Source organism: Erinaceus europaeus, chromosome 17 (genome assembly GCF_950295315.1).
Source record: "Erinaceus europaeus chromosome 17, mEriEur2.1, whole genome shotgun sequence".
NCBI classification, from domain to species: domain Eukaryota; kingdom Metazoa; phylum Chordata; class Mammalia; order Eulipotyphla; family Erinaceidae; genus Erinaceus; species Erinaceus europaeus.
The window spans coordinates 29,409,529-29,434,055 of record NC_080178.1 but is presented as its reverse complement, the minus strand read 5'-3'; the positions used below and the strand labels follow the sequence as shown (position 1 = coordinate 29,434,055).

The window sequence follows — 24,527 nt, the reverse complement described above, 5'->3', positions numbered from 1 at the left end:
TCCAATTATAATGGAGTTATCAATTATAGTAAACTTCTAATCTGCTACAAGTTTTGTTTGACAAGTAAGTGAATTTCAGCTGTCAAGTCTTCACATGAAAAAGCATCTACTCAAATGGAATTCCCGGAAATCCATTTGGACCCCTGTTCTCTGACATCGCCCACAAGATGGAATGACTACAACACACCCCCGGAAACCAATGATGTGACCTGGCACGACCTGAAGAAACAGATTCACAGACTCCAAAGATCACTCTCTACAGAAAAGCAGAATTCTGGTGGCCGACATTCCCCTTCGAGACAGACATGCAGCGTTTCATCACTTGGCATCATCTCTGGCATTATGCTATTCCACTGCAGAATACTGTGCCCCAGTATGGTTCCGTAGCCCCCATGTCCACTTGGTCGATTCCAAATTATATTCCTCCATGAGGATAATTTCTGGAACCATCTGTTCCACCCCGGTTCCATAGCTGCCAGTTCTTAGTAACATCGTCCCACCAGATATTCGTCGGGATGCAGTTCATTTCCCATGTCTACGCTCGACCGGACCTGCCAATATACGTGGATATCTTCGCCCACCCTGTCCAACGCTTGACGTCTCATCATCCAATCTGGCCCCCTACACCTACACTGAACTTCTCTGTTCCAGACTCTTGGAAACAGAGTTGGCAGTCAGCTGAGGTAAAGAACAAACACCTCATCACAGACCCCTGCAAGCGTCAACCCGGCTTTGACCTAGCACGTTATGACTGGGCCCTCCTCAGTCGCTATCGAACAGGCCATGGCAGGTGCGCCGCTATGTTGCATCGCTGGGGAGCCAGAGACGACCCGAACTGCCCCTGCTGCTACAGACAGACTATGACCCACATAGTCAACGACTGCCACCTCTCCAGATTCAAAGGAGGTCTCGAAACTTTACATCAGGCTCAACCTGACGCTGTTGACTGACTATGGAAGAAGGGCAAACGCTAGAAGAAGAAGAATTGCTTACCATTTTCTTCTGTGGTCAGCTACTTTGGACTGACACTACCATCGGACTTACTGGTACACACTGCTGTGTTTCTCAAAGACTAACTTCAGCCAATTGTCCCTCGCCTGCAGGCTCTGTTCCCAGAGGTAGAAAACTCCCCCTCCTTATTAGGTTATGCCCACAGAGGCAGTAAATGCCCTTTGAGGCAAGAGATGCCCCCAGAGGCATGAAGCGCTCCCAGAGGCAAGAAATGCCCTTTCGCCTGCTAGGCCTTGCCCTTTGAGGCAAGAAACGTTCCCCTTGGCATCACACTGGTTATTGCTGCTCGCCTATTTTGTTTTCCATGTCTTATGCCAGTTCTTTTGAAAACGCCTGTACGATATAGGTTACTGTTCACCCTGCAATCCCGATACTATGGCCATTAGTTAAAAAGAAAGGGGGAATTGTTGGTATGCTTCTAAAACCCCCTTCTGTTTCATTTGGTTTAAATCCCCCCTGCTTAACACTGTATTCTATTTACATAACTACTGTATTCTATTTACATAACCACTGCAGGGCATTGGTTCAATCCCCACTGGTTCATGATATGTTTTTGCTCTGCCCCCTCTCCTTGTCACACTCTGATTTTCACCAGTCACTTTTCTCTCCACCCTCTCTGTGTCACATCCTGTTCACACCCTACTTGGGAAGTATATATAAAGACAACATTGTTCGTTTTAGTTTAGTTTAGCTTAGCTTGGTATAGATTGCGCTGCATCCTGCATGAATAAAGAGATACTGCGTACAGCTCAGCCATGAGTCCCTGGTTGTCTGTTACCCGCCCGTGAAGCCAGCCTGGTGAAAACAACATGAAATAATGGACCTAAGAAGGTCATTTAGCAGCGGCATGCCACAGGCATAAGAACTTGGCTTCATTCTTAATCTCAGAAAAAAAAAAAGACAAAGGCAAGATGCTTTAATGCTAGAGAGATATCTCAGTGGTAATTCACAGGATTTGCATGCATAAGGTCACAGGTTTTTATCACCAGCTGCCCTTTTTCCAGAGATGAATGATGCTATGATCTATCTCATGTAAAAATATATAAATGAACCATGAAAAGGGTTAAAATTAATTTTATTTTATTTTTGAATATTTTACTTATCTATTATTGGATATAGACAGAGAGAAATTGAGAGGAGAGGGGGAGATAGAGAGGGAGAGAACCAGAGAGACACCTGCAGCCCTACTTCACCACTCATGAAGCTTTCCCCCTGCAGGTAGGGATCAGGGGCTTGAACCTGGGTCCTTTGCACACTGTAATGTGTGCATTTAACCAGGTATGCCACCACCTGGCCCTGTTAAAATTGATTTAAAAAATGCTTTATTTTTCTAATTACAAGTATAGGAAAAATGCTTTCAAAGTGAGAGAGGATGCAAAGATCCAGATGGTGAGGTAAGAAGGCAGGTAAGGAAAAGATACACTCCACTCCTCTAGCTCGACCTGTAAGTAACCAATAGCAAGTAACCTGGAACTATCCTTCCAGGACTGTAAATACTTTTGAAATGTTTAGAGTGTGCATCTAAGCACAAGCAAGGATAGAGACATATGAAAAATATTACTCTACAAATCACTTTCTTTCCCCCCAAAGTTCAAAATTATCACAGACAATGATCTTTCCCAGATTATTATTTAGAAACTCGGCAAAACTGTGAGGTCTTTGCCCAAGTTCTGTCTGACAGGCAGCAAAGTAAATAGAAATATAAGTTTTATCTTCCTGGTTACTATCTTTTAGATTTCACTACAGAGATTCAAGTCATTAAGTCCCAAAACCTAGCTCAGGATAGAGTATGTCTGAGAATTCACAACTGCTCTGATTCTCTGTGAAAACCAGAGTATCTATGGATGTTTATGATGGCTCCACTTTTTCTAGGAAATTTTCTTTATCTTTAGACTTTTTGCTTGATTATGAGACATGTGGAAAGGAAAGACAGCAACAAAAGGCAGTGTCTTCCCCTTGAAAGCCCATCTCCAAAAGCACAGGATTATCCAGCATGGGGACCTGACATTCATCCAGGAAGCCAGAGACTTGATGGTCTCAGGACTCACATCTACCTATTCCCGTTTTTCTATTACTCTTAGAGTAAACAATAAATTCACACCTACTAAAGGCCTAGCTCTGTTTATCTCAAAACTTACCTCTTTAGCCCTCCTATCTCTAAAAACAGTCTCCAAATCAAATAAATAAGGAGGTTGATTTGAGCAATGCTTCATACCTCTTTGGATCGCAATAAAGCAGATTTCCTTCTATGCTGAAGCTGGTCTTCTGTGGTACTAGGCAGGTTTCCTTCCCCTCCCCATTCAACTTCACTCTCAGAGGTCTCATTGCAGTTACTAACACTATATGATAGTGCTTGAAAATGAGGAAATGGTGTGTGTGTGTGTGTGTGTGTGTGTGTGTGTACAGGAAGAGAGAAGTCTTGTGTACTCTTTTGCTATACAGCACAAAGAACTGAGTCCTCGTCTACATCAGCCAGGAGTACAGAGCCCTTCAGAAAGAACATCACAATAAACAAGGAGCACCCAAGACACTCAATTGTTGGACCAGCTGGCATGTTAATGATCTGTTTCCCCAGAGCCCTTCCCCACTGGGGAAAGAGAGAGGCAGGCTGGGAGTATGGATCAACCTGTCAACGCCCATGTTTAGTGGGGAAGCAATTCAGAAGCCAGACTTTCAACCTTCTGCATCCCACAATGACCTTGGGTCCATACTCCCCGAAGGTTAAAGAATAGGAAAGCTATCAGGGGAGGGGATGGGATACGGAGGTCTGGTGGTGGGAATTGTGTGGAGTTGTACCCCTCTTATCTTATGGTTTAGTCAAGGTTTCCTTTTTTAAAAAAATTTTTAAATTATCTTTATTTATTGGATAGAAACAGCCAGAAATCAAGAGGGAGGGGGTGATAAAGAGGGAGAGAGACACCTGCAGTCCTGCTTTACCACTTGTAAAGCTTTCCCTCTGCAGGTGGGGACTGGGGGCTCAAACCCGGGTCCTTACACAGTGTAATACATGCACTCAACCAGGTGCACCACCACCTATCCCGGGAAGGTTTCCTTTTTATAAGTAAAAAATTTAAAAAGAAAATTACTAGTGTGAGGTCCAAAGTTTGAATTAGAAATCTTTTTTTTTTTTAAATCAAGTCCTAGGCAGTTCCTAAGAAAATGAACATGAAGCCAAATACTATCCCAGCCCTAGGAGGAAGAGTGTAAGTTCACAGTGTTCATGACCAGTCAGACTGTCCTCTTACTCTCTATTCATCACCAGCATCATCGACAGGGAAAGAAGTAGCTAGATGGATAAGGGTGGGTGAACAGTAGCACCTGGCAGAATTCACAGTGCTCAAGGACCCAGACTTAGTCCCCTGGTTCTCACCAGCAGGGGGAGAAGCTTCACAACTGGTGAACCAGTGCTGTAGGTATCTATCTTTGTCTCTCACTCTCTATCTTCCCCTCCCTTCCCAATTTCTATCTTAAAAAAAAAAAAAAGCACACAAGGAGTGATGAACTCATAATATAGGCTCTGAGCCCTAACGATAGCCCTGGTGGGGAAAAAAAAAAAAGAGCTGTTAGGATAAGACACTTAGATGATCTCTCTCAACTCTATTGGGGCATTGAGAGCAAGCAGCATTCCCTCCAACCCCCACCCAAGCAATAGCTACATAGTTCTCCCAAAGTCTTCGAGGTAGGTTGGCTACTTTTATTTGTGCAAGTTCACATATTTTAACTCTCTATATTTTCACATGAGTGAAACTATGTGGTAATTGCCTTTCATTTCCTTACTTCACTAAGCATAATCTCCTCCAGATCCACCCATTTTGTCCCAAAGACAAACCTATCATCTTTCAAAACTTGTAAGTAGAATTCCTTTAAGTATATGTCCCATAACTTCTTTATCCAGTTATCTGTTGATGGGCATTTAGGTTTTTTTCATATTTTGGTTAGTGTGAATAATTCAGCTATGAACATGGGAGGGGGGGTCTACATGTCCCTTTAGATAAATGCTTATCCCTTTGGATAAATTTCTGGGTGTGGGATCGCTGGATCACAAAGTATTTTCATTTTCACTTGTTTAAAGATTCTCCGTACTGTTTTCCCTAATGTCTGCTCCAGTCTGTTCCCACCAGCAGCACTCATATCCACTTTGTGCTGGACAAGAGCATAAATAAAGAGATATAGCTGGGCTAATCAAGATAAGAACTAAGTAAAAGTAATCTATCTTCAAAGAAAAAAAAGAAAAGATTCTCTGACATCAAGCTTATGTCCTTAAATCCTGCCTAGCACTAACAAGGATGGGGAGGCTTTTCCCAGTTGGAAACAGAACAGCCCTCATGGAGTTATTTATCACTTACCCACCATGTTCAGTACTGTCTGAGGGCCAGAGAAAATGGCTCTGTATATGGCAGAGTTAAAGGAAATCAGAAAACACCATGGGACTCAGGAGTCTCCTGGAGTATGATGGAGATGGTGAAGCAAAGTCCACATGGCATGGGGACCCATGGCAATTAGCACACATGTTCGCTAATCACAGTCACTGGATCGTGGACTCCTTGAAGATTGGGGCAAAGTTTTATTTCCTGCATATTTTCTCTCAGCCATCATTTCACAGGAAATGAGATTCTAGAATAGGAACTCAGTAAATATCTGATAATGAACTCAGAGAACAAAATCGGGTCTGATCTGATTGTCAGTAAAAATGACATGTCAGCTAAGATCATTCACCATCTAGTCTATGAGGCATTAAACCATCCAGGCAGGAGGAAGAGAAAAGTAAAAATTAAAAGATCTACTGCTTCAACCTTTCCAAGGATTGAGCACTTATCAACTTCAGCAAAGTGTTTGGCTCCATCTGCTAAAAATATATATATTTTTAACTTTCTCAGTGATATTCTCTTAACATAGGGGGACATAATTCCTCATTTTAGAAGAATTATGAAGAGCTATTAGGACACCTATATTTTAGACTTAAAATATAAAAAAGAAACAAAAACTACCTTGTAGATACTCAGCACTATATCCTATATCCCTCCCAACCCCCCATGCTTTTTTCTTTCTCCTGCTCCCTATTCTGTGGACTTTAATTCATGAAAGTTGGAGTCAGTGCATTAAGTTCTTTCCTGAGAGCACACTTTGGCAGAAGAAGGGAGGTTGGGGGCCAAGGAGGAGTGTCAGTGATGAAATGGAGGGAAGGTACTGTTTTGGTGAGCACTGTAGCTTACTAGCAAAAGAACTAGTGTGGGAATATCTACAACCTCAAGGTCATTTGATGCATAAAACTTCATGCTGAACATATTCAAGAAAAGTCCAGCCGACAGGAATCTAACCCAGATTATCCTCAGAAAACTTTGTGTATTATATGTGACTGTCATCATTAGTTCCTAATTTCCCTACTTCAAAAACAGAAAACCCATTTGCAGACTTTATGAAGAACATATTTTTTAAACGTATCTCTTTTTTTATATTTATTTTCCCTTTTGTTGCCCTTGTTGTTTTTCATTGTTGTTGTGTTTACTATTGTTGTTACTGATGTCGTCGTTCTTAGATAGGACAGAGAGAAATGGAAAGATAAGAGGAAGACAGAGAAGGGGAGAGAAAGATAGACACCTGCAGACCTGCTTCACTGCCTATGAAGTGACTCCCCTGTAGGTGGGGAGCCGGGAGCTCGAACCGGAATTCGTATGCCTGTCCTTGCACTTTGTATCACCTACGCTTAACATGCTGCGCTACCGCCTGACTCCCTGAAGAACATATTTTTCTTACATAGTTCAGAAAGAAAAAAAAAGATAATCACAGTCCGATCTCATTTCTCACTGTTAGAAAAAGAAGTTACAAATAAACTAATGGTTTAAATGAATTCTGTTGTATTAGATTAGAATCCAAGATATAAATAGGAATTCTCAATATATGTACATCTGAATGTGTGTGTGTATATATACATATGTATATACACAGAAACATGTACATATGAAAAATGGAAAATATGTACAGAAATATAAGCAGGTATAAATAGTATTTATGGGTATATGTGCATGGCTATAGATAAATATTTCCCAACTATCTACTGGGAAGGTCTAGAAGCAATGGTTACTCAGTCTCAGCTAGCATCCCTCACACCTAAATCTTGGCTTCTAAACACCATTCTCTAATAAAAGGACATCTGGCATTCAAAGGAAGGGGAAAATATGAGTTAGGGAAAATGTATAGAGCCTGAAGGTAGAGAAATATTCCAAATAAGATGGGGTATGTTAACAGAAACCAAAAGTCTATCCAAAAGAACCCTTAATGTAAAAGTTTGAAGAAATTAAACAAAATAAATTACGATACACAAATATTCCCTAATATTTTAATGAAAAATAGCCTTTTATTAGTTGAATTTCTGTTTGTTTTTTAAATTTTTCCTAATCATGGTTTTAAAGATTTGTTTCTTCACAAAGCAGAACTTGGACTGGATTTAGTGTATTGCATTAAAATAAAGCACTCTGAGTCAGGGGAAGGAGGAGAATGTTCAGATCCTGGAACATGATAGCAGAGGAGGACCTAGGTAGGGTGTTATGTGGAAAATTAAGAAATGGTATACATGTACCAACTTCTGTATTTTACTGTCAACTGTAAACCAGTGATCCACCCCCCCCCCAATAAAGGGGAAAAAAAAGGTTTCTGTATTTATTATGAGAGAGAGGACCAGAACATGGCATAAGGTGAATTGAACTTAGTGCCTCAGGCATTCAATTTGATACTCCCCTTTATAAGTCAGCTTGTAAGTATGTGCTTACATGACATAGTTTTAAGCAAATCACTATAGACATTAATTTTAATAGGCACTGTTTAAGGCTAAAGCAACATAAAGCTTAAGAAAGTATGTATTTTGGGGGTCAGGCTGTAGCGCAATGGGTCTTGAAGCGTACACAGTGCGAAGCTCAAGGACCGGCTAATGATCTCCATTGGAGCCCCTGGCTCCCCCCACCTGCAGGAGGGTCGCTTCATAAGCAGTGAAACAAATCTCCCCCTCTTTGTTCTCCCCTCCTCTCTCGATTTTTCTCTGTCCTATCCAACAACAATGACAACGATAACAACAACAATAATAACACCAACAATGATAAACAAGGGCAATAAAAGGGAAAAAATGGCCTCCAGGAACAGTGGATTTGAAGTGCAGGCACTGAGCCCCAGCAATAAGCCTGGAAGGGGGGGGGGAAGAAAGTATGTATTTTAATTCTCCCTTTTTGGATACATTTACATTTTATAGCAATCACTCATATATGGTCAAGTGTATGTGCATAAGAAGGTCATAAGAAGAATGCCCTTCCTGGTAGCAGCTATGTTATTCTCTCCATGCTCATTCCTCCCTTCATATAACTCACATTAATCAAAGTACATATATATGCCAGGCACTGTACCAGAGAAAACATATTTTGCGGGGTGATGAAAACCTGATATATCTTGATGGTACTGTAACTGGTGGTTCCACGACTATGTACCTTGGTCAAAATTCATTAAGCCAAATTCTTAAGATAAATGCACATAATTACATATAAATTATACTTCAACAGAGAAAGATTTAAAAACTCACCCATGTGAGTTTTTTAAAATCCTTTTCCTCAGTTGCTAGCTATGCGCAGTTTGTGGTGAGTGTGCCATGAAAGTGTTCAGAAGAGGCCGGTCTTAGCTGAGCCACTTCCGGTAGCTCAAGTCTTTCTGGGAGGGATCAGACAGGTCTATTTGGAAGTCAGAACTGTTTTTCCATCACCACCGCGGATTGCTGCGCAACGCCGCCCCCAGAGTTCATTATCTCAGCATTTAATGTTTTGTTTTTGTTTTTTCAAAACACAGAAAAGTAATTAGAAGACACGATGGGCAATAACCTCTGTGCCAAATTACCGTGTTTTAATTTGATGGTACTTTAGAATTGTTCAGGCTCAGATAATTAATTTGAAAACTGCCAGTCTCTTGATAGGATTTTATTTTTGGAATGTGCCTGCCAAATGTTATAAGGGATGTTTTTCATGGCAAAATCTTAACCCCCTAAACACACAATAGCCACCAGACCACTGATCTGCTTCAAATCTTCAAAAGATAATAAGCTCACAAGTTCACAGGAGGAAATTACTGCCTGACTGGCCTCTAGCATCCTTGGTTTGACTATTTCTTTAGTGACATTTATAAAACCCCGTTGCTTTCAACAGATCATAAGGAGACTGGAACGGGTTTCAGATTCACTCCAGGCTGATAATTGAGCTCATTCCTGAAAGGCCTGAGGAGCACTAAAGCACTGAAGTGAAACCATGGAAATTAGTGATTTGAATAGAATCATGAACTTTAGTAAAGAAAACATTCCATAAAGAAGGCTCATGAAACAAGCTTTGCCAAAACCTTTTCAGGTTTTTCAACATTAATGTTTTTCAACATTAATGAAGATGAATTTAAACACCACGAGTTTCCTTTAGTATAGGAAAAACAGAAGAGAAAGGGGGAGAAAGTAAGATCAATCTTTATTATACCCTAAACTAAGCAATTCTTCCAGATGGACCCATCAGGAAGTTTGCTGAGGGAAGGCAATGTCAAGTTCTTTCTTTTGCTGCTGATAGAACTCGCCTTTAGAGTATTTGGCCTCTCTACATGATACCAGAACAAAATTCCATCCCATCTCTTGTAAATGTTTGTTTTTCACGAGGGCAGGGTGACTTCCTAAGTAGTTAAACTGGCTAAAAATCTGAGTGAGCTTCAAAAAGTAAACGAGTTCTGTCCTTGAACTCCAGGAGCTGTGCAGAGCAGCACATACATGCTCTACCCTGGCTTGGGGCCCAGAAGAGGAAACCCAAAATGTTCCAGAAGTTAGGTGCATCCCAACACAGGCCTTGGATCTACTTTGAAGTAGATATTTTGATCAGAACAAGCAGAAGTGAGTCTTTTTAAGTCTGTATTATTTCTTTGTTTTGCTGATACAACCTTTACCAAATATATCCTCATTGTTCCTTAACACTACCATTAACTGAAATAGTGGCTAAGTTTTAATCTCTTCTATAAAATGGTTGATAACCTCCTGGATGTTTCATTAAAAAAAATGAATCTGTGAGTCACATAGAACTTATTAAAAGTTATTGTTTGGGGCTCAGTGCCAGCACTAAGAATCCACTGCTCCTGGCGGGCATTTTTTTCCATTTTATGGATATGATAGAGAGAAATTGAGAGAGGAAGGGGAGATAGACAGGGAGAGAGACAGAGAGACACCTGCAGATTTGCTTCGCTGCTTATGAAGCATCCCCCCCTGCAGGTGGGGAGCCATGGGCTGAAACCCAGATCCTTGCACAGGTCCTTGGACTTTGTATTATGTGCGCTTACCTGGGTACACCACAGCCTGGTCCATTCTTCTGCTTTTTTCTTAAATTCATTTATTTTATTTGATACGACAGAGAGAAACTGAAAAGGGAAAGAGAAAGGAAGGGGAGGGAAGGAAGTAGAAAGAAGGGGAGGTGAGGGAAGGGAAAGGGGAGACATGTCGCAATTCTTCACCACTGATAAAGCTTCCTCTTTTGCTGGTAGGGACTTGGGTCCTGAACCCTGGTCCTTGCTCATCATAACATGTACACTCTACCAGGTGCACGATTTTCAGATCCCTCCTCATTTATTTTTATACCTAGCATTTGCGTGCCTATGAAGAAAGCACTTAAAAAGTGGTTGTGGATTATGTAGCTTTGACTTCAAATTTTTGGGTCCATGATGCAGTTTCAGTTCCCCATTTTGTCTCCAGCAGCATTACTTCCTCTAGAAAGTGTTCTCTGCTCTGTGGTTAACTTCCTCTCTTACCTTCCCCTTGGTCACAGGCGTCTTGGCTATTCTGACTTAAATGGAGACTGTAGACCTATTAGATACACCCAGCCTTGGGTACATCCCCCTTTTCTTCCAACTCCAATATTTGTGTGGTTTTCTCAGCCTCCTCTCTAAGTCTTCTTTCAGATGCACAGTCTCAATGAGACCCTCCCTCTAGACATCCATTTCCCCTTCCCCACATTCCTGACCCCTTTACCTAGTTCTATCATTGTTTTTGCGCTTAGTTGTTGCCTTCCAACATGTTACATAGTTATCTTAAAATGTTTATTGTAGATTCTGTTACTACAACATAGGCTCCATGAGGACAGACTCTTGTCTTTTTTAAAAAAAAAGTTTTTGTATTTATTCCCTTTTGTTGCCCTTGTTGTTTTATTGTTATTGTTATTGATATCGTCATTGTTTGGTAGGACAGAGAGAAATGGAGAGAGGAGGGGAAGACAGAGAGGGGGAAAGAAAGACACCTGCAGACCTGCTTCACTTGCCTGTGAAGAGACTCCACTGCAGGTGGGGAGCTGGGGGCTCAAACCTCTTGTCTTTTTTTCTATGGTGACATCACTATATGTAAATAGTGCCGGGTACATAGGAGCCACTTACTTTTTAATTATTTATTAATTATTTTATTTCTTTATTGGGGGATTAATGTTTTACAGTCAACAGTAAATACAATAGTTTGTACATGCATAACATTTCTTATTTTTCCACACAACAATACAACTCCCCCACTAGTTCCTCTGCCATCCTGTTCCATGACCTGAACTCCCCCACCTACCACCCACCCCAGAGTCTTTTTACTTTGGTACAATATATCAACTCAGTCCAAGTTCTGCTTAGTGTTTTATCTTCTGATCTTGTCAACTTTTGCCTGTGAGTGAGATCATCCCATATTAATCTTTCTGTTTCTGACTTATTTCACTTAACATGATTTCTTCAAGCTCCATCCAAGATGGGTTGAAAATGGTGAAATCACCATTTTTACTATGAAAATGACCAATAGTTCTAGTTTATCTATCTCTTCATTTAGCTCCTTCATTTCTTTATTGATTCTGTCTGGATGATCTGTCAAGTTGAGAAAGTTGGGTGTTGAAGTTCCCTACTATTACTTTGTTGCTGTTAATATATTGCTGTAGCTCTTTCAGCAGATGTTTGATGAATTTAGATGGCCTCTCTTTGGGTGCATAGATGTTGATAATCATCAAGTCCTCTTGATTGATTGATCCTTTGAGCACTAAATAATGTCCATCCCTATCTTTTAAAATTTTATTTATTTATTTATTTATTTATTTCCCTCCAGGGTTATTGCTGGGCTCGGTGCCTGCACCATGAATCCACCACTCCTGGAGGCCATTTTTCCCCCTTTTTGTTGCCCTAGTTGTTGCAGCCTCATTGCGGTTATTATTGCCATTGTTGACGTTGCTTTGTTGTTGGATAGGACAGAGAGAAATGGAGAGAGGAGGGGAAGACAGAGAGAGGGGGAGAGAAAGATAGACACCTGCTTCACCGCCCGTGAAGCGACTCCCCTGCAGGTGGGGAGCCAGGGGCTCGAACCGGGATCCTTACTCCGGTCCCTGTGCTTTGCGCCACATGCGCTTAACCCACTGCGCCACCGCCCGACCCCCAAATTTTATTTATTTTAAGGTCTAGCATGTCAGATATGAGCTGTTGCTGCCCCTTTTTTGTGGTCCATTGGCTTGTATGGTAGTTTTCCATCCTTTCACTTTGAGTCTGTGTTTGTTTTATTGAGTTACATGGGATTCCTGCAGACAACATACGGTTGGATTGTGTTTTCAGATCCATCTCCCTACTTCGTTCCTTTTAAGAGGTAAATCCAGGCCATTGACTTTTATTGATAGATTGAAGATATTTTAATGCCATTATTGTAGATTTTTAGAATGTTCTGATATATAGCATTTTTATGGTGATCTGATTTTTTATAGGAGACCTTTCAGAACTTCTTGAAGGGCAGGCTTGGTGATAGTTGATTCCTTCAGTTGTAGCTTGTCTGAGAAGGTTTTTATGCCTCCATCAAGTCTGAATGACAGTCTAGTAAGACACAGTAGTCTTGGTTGAAGGCCTTTCTCATTGAGCTCTCGATAGTATCTTGCCATTCTCTTCTGGTCTGTAGTGTTTGTGTGGAGAAATCTGATGCTAATCTTATGGGTTTTCCTCTGTAGGTGACTCTTTGTTTTTCTCTTGCAGTCTTCAGGATCCTTTCTTTATCCTTATTCCTTTTCATTCTAAATATGATGTGTCATGGTCCAGGAGGTGGCACAGTGGATAAAGCATTGGACTTTCAAGCATGAGGTCCTGAGTTCAATCCCCGGCAGCACATGTACCAGAGTGATGTCTGGTTTTCTCTCTCTCTCCTCCTATCTTTCTCATTAATAAATAAATAAAATCTTAAAAAGATAAATGTGATGTGTCTTGGTGTCCTTAAGTCTGGGTTAATTCTGTTTGGGACACTATGGGCTTCTTGAACCTTTATGTCTTTTATGTTCTCTAGACTAGAGAAGTTCTCATCTATTATGTCCTGTAGAATACTCCCTTCCCCTCCCTCTCTTTCTTCCTCTGGCAAGCCAGTAATACATATATTGATTCTTTTGAAGTCATCCCATATGTCTCTGTTGTTATTTTCAGTATTTCTTAATCTCTTTTTGAGATCTCTTACTTCTTTCTTAGTTTTCTCTAATTCATACTCAATCTTGCTAATTCTGTTTTCTGCCTCATTTATTGTATTCTCTCTCCCCTCTGTTGTTTTCTGGAGCTTAGCTATTTTTGTTACCCTGTTCTGATGCTGTATTAGCTTGTTCAGCTAGTGGTGCTCTTAGCTCAGTTATTTCAGCTTTCAGCTCTCTAATTACCTCAACACAGCTGGTGCTTTCTTTCAGAGTCTCATCTGTTGTTTCTGCATTTCTGATAACAATTTTTTCAAACTCTTTCCTCACTCCTTTGACTAATTCTTTAGCTAGCATTTGGATGTTGATATCATTTTCCTATGTTCCTACCTTTAGGGGGCTTTTATTGGACTTTTGTCCTAGTTCATTTCTCCAATGTTTTTTCTTGGTTTAACCTTTATTATAGTGTGTTATGAGGTCCTTCTTTTAGTACTTTTCAATCCACTGATCACTCTTGCCTGATTGACTTGTATCTAAGTAAGGTACTTAAAGAGGTCACAGTTGTGGGAATTAACAGTTCAATGTTGTCTCAATCCCTGAGTTGAATCACAGTGGCTGTTAAAGCCTCTTTTGTTATTTTTCTTCCCTGTAGACTATGGTAGCCTAAGGGCTTTTTACCTATAAGCAGGTTTTTTAGATGAATCACTCACTCCTGACTAAGAGATAAAGCAGGGTGAGGGAGAGATAGCACAGTGGTTATGCAAAGAGACTCCCACACCCCAAGGATCCAAAGATTCAGGCTCAATTCAACTTCTCTGCAAGATGGGCAGAACTTCTGGGCACTGTGAGTTTCTAAATAAGTTCCATTTATAGTCTGTAGGTTCCAAGAAATTATTCATCATGTTCTCATCAGGAGAGAATATGGAAAGGCTCCCACTATACAGCCCCACTGCTAGACCACCCAGGGTGTAGATCTTCTCCTGTTTCCTGGTCAGTTCTCTTTCCCCATGTCAGCACAGGGCTTCCCCCCTGCTGCTCCAGCCTCCGAGGGCAGTAGCAAATGGAGACTCACAGTTACATTTGGTAAGTTTAGGAGAGTCCTCTTCTCCCTTCAGTAGTCTTTTTGTTGGTAAAATAGACTGGAGGTGGCTCTTCAGCTGGCAAACTGCCAGACTGTTACCAGCCATTCATGAGTAGATATGGGCTTTAGCCCCAGGGATCTCTCCTTAGGCCCCTCTCTGTCCACAAGCCACATGTGTTTTCACTCACTGGTGACTTGGTTGGTTCCAAAAGTAGTTCCAGTCTCATCTTGTTGCAGTCTCAGGTGATCTTTGATAGCCTTGTTCTTTAGAGAAGTTTCTCAACTGGGTAGAGCTGGAGGTCTGGGCAAAATTGTGGTTTCTGGATGCTCTGGTGATTTGGTGGGTCCCCAAAGTAGTTCTAGTCCTGTCTTGTTCCATTTACTAACTTTTTGATGAATGAATTAATGAATGAACGAATGAATTTGTCTGCATGATTTTCATTATGACACTTTCTGGTTTTACTGCAGTTGCTCATTTAATTCTTAAATAATTCTAAGTCCTGTGCAAAAAGGGGTGGTATCTGCTTCATTCAGTAAATATTCTTAACGCCTGGCATAATATCAGACAAATAAATAAGCTTCCTGTAATCACTTTGTGAATGAAGAATTGAATCACACTATAATCTGAGTGTAAAATCAGAATAAGTGGGAGCTGGGCAGTAGTGCAGCAGGTTAAGCACACATGGCATAAAGTACAAGGACTGGCGTAAGGATCTTGGTTCAAGCCCCCAGCTCCCCACCTGCAGGGGGGTCACTTCATAAGTGGTGAAGCAAGTCTGCAGGTGTCTTTCTCTCCCCCACTTTGTCTTCCCCTCCTCTCTCAATTTCTCTCTGTCCCATTCAACAACAGCAATGACAACAATAACAACAACAAGAACAACAAAAATGGGAAAAATGGCCTCCAGGAGCAGTGGATTCGTAGTGCAGGCACTGAGCCCCAGCGATAACCCTGGATGTAAAAAAAAGAAAGAAAGAAAGAAAGAAAGAAAGAAAGAAAGAAAGAAAGAAAGGGGAATAAAAATCCCAGATTCTAAGAGGTTTTGAGAAAAGCTCATGACCTTGTTGGACTCAGCTTCACCATATAAACAAATTATGGAATTAGTTCCAGGCAACTAGGTCCTGTCTAGCCTTTGCATTCATACTATGTCTTCCTCTCAACTATTAAAATAACAATTTATTCACCAAGGAAGAGATCCACAAGGCCAACAAACATGAAAAAAATGCTTCCAGTCATTGATTGCCAGAGAAATGCTAATGAAGATAACAATGAAATACCACTTTACCCCTGTGAGAATGTCACACATCAGAAACAATAGCAACAACAAATGCTGGAGAGGCTATGGGGGACAAAGGAACCCTCTTGCACTGTTGGTGGGAATGTAAATTGCTCTAACCCCCTGTGGTGAGTGTCCTGGAGAACACTCAGAAGGCTAGAAATAGAACTAACCTAAAATCTAGCAATCCCTCTTCTCGGGATATATCCTAAAGAACCAAACATATCCATCCCAAGATTTCTGTATACCTATGTTCATAGCAGCATAATTTGTAATATTCAAAACCTGGAAGCAGCTGAGGTGTCCAACAACAGAGGAGTGACTAATAAAGTTGTGGTATGTATACACAATGGTCTCTTCATAAGCAGTAAATCAAGTCTGCAGGGATCTATCTTGCTCTCTTCCTCTCTGTCTTTAGCTCCTATCTCAATTTCTCTCTGTCCTATCCAACAACAGCAGCAGCATCAACAACAATAATAACAGCAACAACAACAATAGAGAGAAGGTGGCCACCAGGAGCAGTGGATTTGTAGTATAGGTACCAAGCCCCAGCGATAATCCTGGAGGAAAAAAAAAATTCCTGACAATGTATGTGTAAGCTACATATTTTAATTCATCTGTATATTCATCCTTACACTAAAACTACTACTTCACAGCAAATCTTTAAATCAGGTAAATACATGTCTCCATTTTTTCTATCAGTCAAGAAATCTGATTTGACTTTTATTTCATAGCAACCTGAAGGTTACCAGCAATATTACTGAAGCAATTATGAAGTTTATATGTATCACAACCAACTTCAAATACATTCCCAGTTTAAATTAACTTTCTTGATTTTGTAATACAAGCGTTATCTCTACCGCAACACTGGGTCCCACCAAAATCCCCAGGAACATTTAATCTTCAATGACGGACTTTTAAACTAAACTGACAGTAGCACTCACAGTGAAGGCAGGCAGCTCACCTTTAGTCACATTAACTTCCAAACACTTTACACTGGCTTCATGAATTTTATTAAATATGTCACATTACCCAATGTTATGATAATCTCTTCCCAACCTGTGCACTAAGGATTGAAGTGGTTATTTAAAATCAAAAGCCAGGGTGGGAAGGTAAAAATTAATTACTTAATTAAATGAAACCAAATCAAAATCAAAATCCAGCCAAAGAGGTAACAGAAGTAATATAACAAACTTGCATGCCTGAGGCTTCAAAGGTCCCAAGTTCCACTTCCAGTACTACCAACTGCCAGAACTATGACCAATCTCCCCCTCTCTCCCTCTCCCTCCTCTTTCTTCCTCTAATACAAACTAGAAGCCATTACAGCAATTGTAGAAATATAATTTAATCACACTAGCAGCTGACAAAGATGCTAGTGTGATTGTTGCATCTATTGTTGCTATTGTTGCATCTAATTCTTTAACTTAGGCTGGGTGGTGGTGCAGCCAGTTAAGTGCGTATGTTACTATTTCTTTAACTAGTATTGACTGAATCAGATAAGCTATGTGATGAAAGTATTAGGAAGAAAATAACTTCAAAAATAGTTTGTAGATTAAATGAAATCATCCCAATGTTCAATTTCCAGACTATAATTGCCCTTTAGAAATGCCAACAAAATACAAGAAGCTGTAAAGTCAGAGAAATGTGAACATTAACAGAACATATGGGTCAGTTATGATGCCATTAAATAAAACACACACATAACCAGAAGCCAAATAGAACCATAAAACAGATACATATATCAAGTATATCTACCTTAATAGTGAGGATTGTTTACGTCTGTTAGATTGTATATTAGATGTTTTCCACAAGTTGAGTAAGTATAATCAATAACTGCTAGTATTTGATAGGATATACATAAAGCATGTGACCATAGAAAAAGAATCAATAAAATAGCATTGAAATTTTTTTCTTTTTTTTTAAAGTGTAAATTCGTATCATATTTTTTTTTATTTAAGAAAGGAGACATTAACAAAACCATAGAATAAGAGGGGTACAGTTCCACACAATTCCCATAACCCAATCTCCATATCCTATCCCCTCCCCTGATAGCCTTCCCATTCTCTATCCCTCTGGGAGTATGGATCCAGGGTCATTGTGGGTTGCAGAAGGTGGAAGGTCTGGCTTCTGTAATTGCTTCCCTGCTGAACATGGGCGTTGACCGGTCAATCCATACTCCCAGTCTGCCTCTCTCTTTCCCTAGTAGGGTGGGACTCTGGGGAAGCGGAGCTCCAGTACACATTGATGGGGTCCTCTGTCCAGGGAAGTCTGGTCAGCGTCTTGCTGGCATCTGGAACCTGGTGGCTGAAAAGAGAGTTAACATACAAAGCCAAACAAATTGTTGAACAATTAAATATTTTTAAATCTTTCTGAACGTGGTGGATTACAAGACACATCTAATTGGGGAACTGACAGATAACTAACAATCATTTAACAAGTTTTGGTAAAAACTTTGGGTTTACAGTTCAGTGATGGAGAAAGCAAATTATTCTAGTAGCTAAACATCAAATCTTTCTGAAGATTCAGAGGAGGAGGCTGTATAGCCATAAGCCAATAGAAATTTTAAAATAATTGTGTGCTTAATCATTGTTATTTACTTATTATTATTGTTTGCTTCCAGGGTTATCACTGGGGCTCAATGCCTGCACTATGAATACACTGCTCCTGGAGGCCATTTATTTTTTTGTCATTTTGTTGTTGCCCTTGTTATTGTTGTTTATTGTTATTGCCCTTGTTATTGCTGTTGTTGGATAGGACAGAAAGAAATGGAGAGAGGAGGGGAAGACAGAGCAGAGGAGCAGACCTGCTTCACTACTTGTGAAGCGACCCAATCCCCCTGCAGGTGGAGATCCGGGGGCTTGAACCAGGATCCTTATGCCAGTCCTTGCACTTCCCCATGTGCACTTAAACTACTGAGCTACCCTGCCCAGCCCCCAATCACTTATTTTTTTAACACTCATTTTGAACGAAGTTCAAAAAGTGGGAAGAGGAAGAGTCATTTAACAAGTTTTAGTAAAAACTTTGAGTTTAGAGTTTAATGATGGAGAAAGCAGATTATTCTAGTAGCTGAAGATCAAATCTTATTGAAGAATCCAAGGAGGAGGAGGTTGTATAGCCATCAGCCAAAAGAAATTTTAAAATTCTGTGCGGTTGTCCTGTATTTAATCATTGTTATTTCAGCCAGGGACAGAGTCTCAAGGAGGGAAATTGACAACAGTGTCCACTGGATTTAAAGAGAAAAGGGACTACTGATAAATGTGTTTATTTAACAGTCTCTGAGCAGGAAGCTTCAGAAAATAATGAAAGCAAGAAAAGTGGTAGCTTAAAAAGTCAGTGGAAGAGTGGGAGCTCTGTCCTCCAGCCCAGAAAGCAAAGCAGTTGCTCTGGAGCAGAGGCTGAATGAGCTTTTAAAATTTTTTTTATTGGGGGGGTTATTGTTTTACAGTCAACAGTAAATACTACAGCTTGTAAATGCACAACATTGTCCAGTTTTCCACATAACAATACAACCCCCACTAGGTCCTCTGCCATCCTGTTCCAGGACCTGAAATCTCAAGACCCTGCAATACACCAGTCCAAGTTCTGCTTATTGTTTTCTCTTCTGATCTTGTTTTTCAACTTTTTTTGTGAGTGAGATCATCCCATATTCATCCTTCTGTTTCTGATTTATTTCACTTAACATGAATTTTTCAAAGGCCATCCAAGATTGGCTGAAAATAATGAAGTCACCATTTTTTATAGCTGAGTAGTATTCCATTGTGTATATATACCACAACTTGCTCAGCCACTCATCTGTTGTTGGACACCTGGGTTGCTTCCAGGTTTTGGGCTATTACAAACTGTGCTGCTATGAACATAGGTATAAACAGATCTTTTTAGATGTGTCTGTTTGGTTCCTTAGGATATATCCTCAGGAGAGGAATTGCAGGGTCATAGGGTAGGTCCATTTCTAGCCTTCTGAGAGTGCTGGATGACCTCTTAAACATGCTTCCATTCACCAGCCTAGCACCAGTCACTCTAACTCTCTGGCTTTCTGGTCCAGTTTCAAACTTTTGGGAAACTGACACTATTCAGGGGTCTACTTATAAATAATCAGTTGTTGCTATGGAAAATGATAACATGGCTGCCTTTTGGTCTGATCAGAGATACTGCTGCATGGCTAGGGAAATAGCTCAACTGAGTCGTGCTATGACATCCTCTCTCTGTGTGTGCCTTATGTGAAATCCCTCTCTCATATACATAATATGCAAAGTAAATCTTTTTTTAATGGTCTGAGAAGTGGTGCAGTAGATAAATAGTTAGACTCTGAAGCATGAAGTTCAGAGTTTGATCCCCAGCATCACATGTGCCAAAGTTATGTTCTAGTTCTCGCCCTCTCTTCTCTCTCATAAATAATTTAAAGGGAGGGGGCGTGCTGTGAGTAAGGACAGCCATTCCAGCTGGACTGTCTAAAGGTTACCCTAGGGGGCCTGAGGTTAAGCACACATAGTACAAATCACAAGGGTTCACACAAAGATCCTGGTTCGAGCCCTCAGTTCTCCACCTACAGCAGGGGCTGCTTCATAAGCCATGAAGCAGGTCTGCAGGTGTCTGTCTTTCTCCCTCTCTGTCTTCCTCTCTCCTCTCAATTTCTCTGTCCCATCAATAATCATCATCATCATCATCATCATTGGAGCAGTGGATTTGTAGTGCCAGCTCTGAGCCCCATTAATAACCTTGGATGCAAAAAAAATTACTAATAAAGTGTTGGTCTATTTACATAATCATTGTTTTTGTCTGAGACCCACCCTGTCTGCAGGGCACTGGTTTAATCCCCACTGGTTCGCACTCTCTTTTCACTCCACCCCCTCTCCTAGTCACATCCTGTTTTCCACTGTACCACTTCCTTCCTGGAAACTATAAATGCAGATTCTTTTCTCAATAAGCATTGCACTGCTTCCCAGCTCAGCCATGAGTCCCTGGTCGTCTGTCTCCTGCCATCAAAGCTAGCTGGGCAATAAAGTTTACCGCCTTTCCTATTTAGGCCCCGCAGAATGGCTCCCACAAAGAAGGGCAGCAAAAAGAAGGGTCTCTCTGCCATCAACGAGGTGGCGACGCAGAAGTACATCAACATCCACAAGCGTATCCAAGGCGTGGGCTTCAAGAAGCGCACTCTTTGGGCACTCAATGCGATCCAGAAATTTTCCATTAAAGAGATGGGCATTCCAGATGTACGCATTGACACCAGGCTCACCAGAGCTGTCTGGGCCAAAGGAATAAGGATACTATTGTCCAGAAAACGCATTGAGGATGAAGATTCACCAAACAAGCTGTATACACTGGTTACCTATGTACTTGTCACCACTTTCAAAAACCTACAGTCAGTCAATGTGAATGAGAACTAAATATTAAGTGTCAAATAAAATTACAAAACAAATAATAATAATAATTAAGTTTACCTTAGCGAGAAAAGTGGTAAAGGCAGAAGTCAGACTTCAGTGCTAAGAAGAAAACGGCAAGTAAAGAAGTGGGCTTTTAAAAGTTTGGCTATGGGGGCTGGGTGGTGAAGCACCCAGTTGTGCACACGTTACAATATGCAGGAACGCAGGATCAAACCCCTCCTTCCCACCTACAGAGGGAAGATTTCATGAGTAGTGAAGCAGTGCTGCAAGTATCTCACTCTCTCTCCCTCTGCTTCTAGGTTTCTCTCTGTATCTATCCAGTAAATATATATGTATATATATTTTTTTAATTAAAAACTTAGGGAGTCGAGCCGTGGCGCAGTGGATTAAGCGCATGTGGTGCAAAGCGCAGGGACCGGGGTGAGGATCCCGGTTCGAGCCCCCAGCTTCACAGGCGGTGGAGCAGGTCTTTAGGTGTCTATCTTTCTCTCCCCCTCTCTGTCTTCCCCTCCTCTATTTCTCTCTGTCCTATCCAACAACAAATGACATCAACAATGGCAATAATAATAACCACAACGAGGCTAAAACAACAAGGGCAACAAAAGGGGGAAAAATGGCCTCCAGGAGCGGTGGATTCATGGTGCAGGCACGGAGCCCAGTAGTAACCCTGGAGGAAAAAAAAAAAAAAACAGCTGTCGGGAGTCAGTCAGGTGTCAGTGGTGGCGCAGCGGGTTAAGCGCAGGTGGCACAAAGCGCAAGGGCCGGCGTGAAGGATCCCAGTTCCAGCCCCAGGCTCCCCACCTGCAGGGGAGTCGCTTCACAGGCAGTGAAGCAGGTCTGCAGGTGTCTATCTTTCTATCCCCCTTTCTGTCTTCCCCTCCTCTCTCCATTTCTCTCTGTCCTATCCAACAACAACGACATCAATAACTACAACAATAATAACTACAACAATAAAACAACAAGGGCAACAAAAAGAGAATAAATAAATAAATATTTAAAACTTAGCTATGATGAGGCTTAAGAATAAAAGTGTTAAATGAATGGAATGCTTTCATTAAGAAAGGGCATAGAGTTTCCCTTTGAGGGAAACTCAAAGCAGGATCAGACTAAATTTGTAGTAGGACACCAAATAAAATCCCTGGGTGGAGGGTGAGGGTGGATGTTCAGCTTCATGGGGGGGGGAAGGGGATGGGACATAGTCTTTCGATGGTGGGAATGGTGTTTATGAAAAAAAAAAAAGGGGGGGCATAGATAGGCCTTGCTAATGGAACATGGTGTATATACCCAGTGTTCACCTCTTCCCCAGATACATAAGAATCTGGTCTTACAATTCATTTATATAGGTTTCCTATGTGCCTGAATTATAAAATAGTCACTGAGGGGGGAAATAGTGATGGGGTGGGTAGAAGAACACAAAATTTAGATACAGAAAACATACAAGAGTTTGATTCCTGGGAAAGACACAATTTCTCCTAACATCAAGTTTCTAATGTGTAAAATTGAGCTCCTAAGATTTGAGAACTGATCAAATCATCAAATATACGGTCTACTGTATAAAGTATACACCAACAAAACAATGTTTGTTTGTTTGTTTGTTTCCTTTTTAACCAGAGCATTGCTCAGCTCTGGTTTATGGTGGTGTGGGGGATTGAACCTGGGACTTTGGAACTTCAGGCACAAGAGTCTCTCTGCATAACCATTATGCTATCTACCCCCCTGACAAAACTGTTTTATGTAACATTCACAATAAACAAATTAGAATCAGTACACCAAAGCAGCATTAATCACTCACTGATTTATACCTGTTAGTCTAATAATCTTTCATTTTGGAGGGCATAGAACTTTGAAATAAGAAAGGTTTGTAAATCTCTATTAAAATTCTGGTCTCCACCACATCAACAAAAGCAAGACCAAAAACCACATGGTCATATCAATAGATGCAGAGAAAGCCTTTGACAAAATACAACATCCCTTTATGATCAAAACACTACAAAAAATGGGAATAGATGGAAAATTCCTGAAGATAGTGGAGTCTATATATAGCAAACCTACAGCCAACATCATACTCAATGGTGAAAAACTGGAAGCATTTCCACTCAGATCAGGTACTAGACAGGGCTTCCCACTATCACCATTACTATTCAACATAGTGTTGGAAGTTCTTGCCATAGCAATCAGGCAGGAGCAAGGAATTAAAGGCATACAGATTGGAAAAGAAGAAGTCAAACTCTCCTTATTTGCAGATGACATGATAGTATACATGGAAAAAACTAAGGAATCCAGCAAGAAGCTTTTGGAAATCATCAGGCAATACAGAAATGTGTCAGGCTATAAAATTAACATTCAAAAGTCAGTGGCGTTCCTCTATGCAAACACTAAGTTAGAAGAAATTGAAATCCAGAAGTCAGTTCCTTTTTCTATAGCAACAAAAACAATAAAGTATCTAGGAGTAAACCTAACCAAAGAAGTGAAAGACTTGTATACTGAAAATTATGAGTCACTACTCAAAGAAATTGAAAAAGACACAAAGAAGTGGAAAGATATTCCATGTTCATGGGTTGGAAGAATTAACATCATCAAAATGAATATATTACCCAGAGCCATCTACAAATTTAATGCTATCCCCATCAAGATCCCAAGCACATTTTTTAGGAGAATAGAAAAAATGCTACAGATGTTTATCTGGAACCAGAAAAGACCTAGAATTGCCAAAACAATCTTGAGAAAAAAGAACAGAACCGGAGGCATCACACTCCCAGATCTCAAACTGTATTATATGGCCATTGTCATCAAAACTGCTTGGTACTGGAACATGAACAGACACACTGACCAGTGGAATAGAATTGAGAGCCCAGAAATGAGGCCCCATACCTACGGACATCTAATCTTTGACAAAGGGGCCCAGACTATTACATGGGGAAAGCAGAGTCTCTTCAACAAATGGTGTTGGAAACAATGGGTTGAAACATGCAGAAGAATGAAACTGAATCACTGTATTTCACCAAATACAAAAGTAAATTCCAAGTGGATCAAGGACTTGGATGTTAGACCAGAAACTATCAGATACTTAGAGGAAAATATTGGAAGAACTTTTTTCCGCATAAATTTTAAAGACATTTTCAATGAAACGAATCCAATTACAAGGAAGACTGAGGCAAGTATAAACCTATGGGACTACATCAAATTAAAAAGCTTCTTCACAGCAAAAGAAACCACTACCCAAATCAAGAGACCCCTCACAGAATGGGAGAAGATCTTTACATGCCATACATCAGATAAGAGTTTAATAACCAACATATATAAAGAGCTTGCCAGACTCAACAACAAGACAACAAACAACCCCATC

The 24,527-nt window shown here is 40.6% G+C and overlaps 1 protein-coding gene across 1 annotated transcript in view; it reads left to right on the top strand.

The window, feature by feature from the left end:
- LOC132533868 (large ribosomal subunit protein eL31-like) overlaps nucleotides 1–22,302 on the top strand; it is a 101,193-nt gene extending 78,891 nt beyond the window's left edge. Inside the window, exon 2 of the mRNA XM_060176633.1 lies at nucleotides 20,824–22,302. Within this exon, the coding sequence (XP_060032616.1) occupies nucleotides 20,834–21,184 (351 nt within the window). The 5' untranslated portion in view covers nucleotides 20,824–20,833 and the 3' untranslated portion in view covers nucleotides 21,185–22,302. The remainder of the gene's footprint in view (nucleotides 1–20,823) is intronic.
- Nucleotides 22,303–24,527: the final 2,225 nt, after the last annotated feature.